Source organism: Fulmarus glacialis, unplaced genomic scaffold (genome assembly GCF_000690835.1).
Source record: "Fulmarus glacialis isolate BGI_N327 unplaced genomic scaffold, ASM69083v1 scaffold30148, whole genome shotgun sequence".
NCBI lineage: Eukaryota > Metazoa > Chordata > Aves > Procellariiformes > Procellariidae > Fulmarus > Fulmarus glacialis.
Window position 1 is genome coordinate 1,752 of NW_009230614.1, and position 390 is coordinate 2,141.

The window sequence follows — 390 nt, forward strand, 5'->3', positions numbered from 1 at the left end:
ATGCCCCAGACATCGCTGATGAGCTTGGGGTAGCCGGGCCGCACGCTCGTCTCGTCCAGCTCGTAGAAGTACTTCCCTGGGGAGAGAGGGGAGGTGGGAGCGGCAGAAGAGACCACAGCCGCCGACACGGCAGAGTGCCCCAAGTGCCTGGGAAAGGTCCCCAAGGTACCTCGGAAAGCGTAAAGGGAACCGTTCTTCAGGTCAGTGAAGGCATCAAAAGGTTTCCTGCTGCACAGCTCCTCAGGCTCCTCCACGAACCCATCCGATGTGGTGCTGGGCACCTCCTCCACGAATCCGTCCGGCGTGGTGCTGAGCACCTCCTCCACAAATCCATCCGGCGTGGGGCTGAGCACCTCCTCCACCGGCACCTCCGCAAGCATCTCCTCACGC

General features: G+C 62.6%; 1 protein-coding gene across 1 annotated transcript in view; it reads right to left on the minus strand.

Annotated features, from left to right (window-relative positions):
- VTN (vitronectin) overlaps positions 1-380 on the minus strand; it is a gene marked incomplete at its 3' end in the record, with an annotated part of 2,066 nt that extends 1,686 nt beyond the window's left edge. The window contains exons 1-2 of the mRNA XM_009584307.1: positions 170-380; positions 1-76 (exon numbers count right to left, since the gene is read on the minus strand). Coding sequence (XP_009582602.1) covers positions 1-76; positions 170-380 — 287 coding nt within the window. The remainder of the gene's footprint in view (positions 77-169) is intronic.
- Between the last annotated feature and the right edge of the window lie 10 nt (positions 381-390).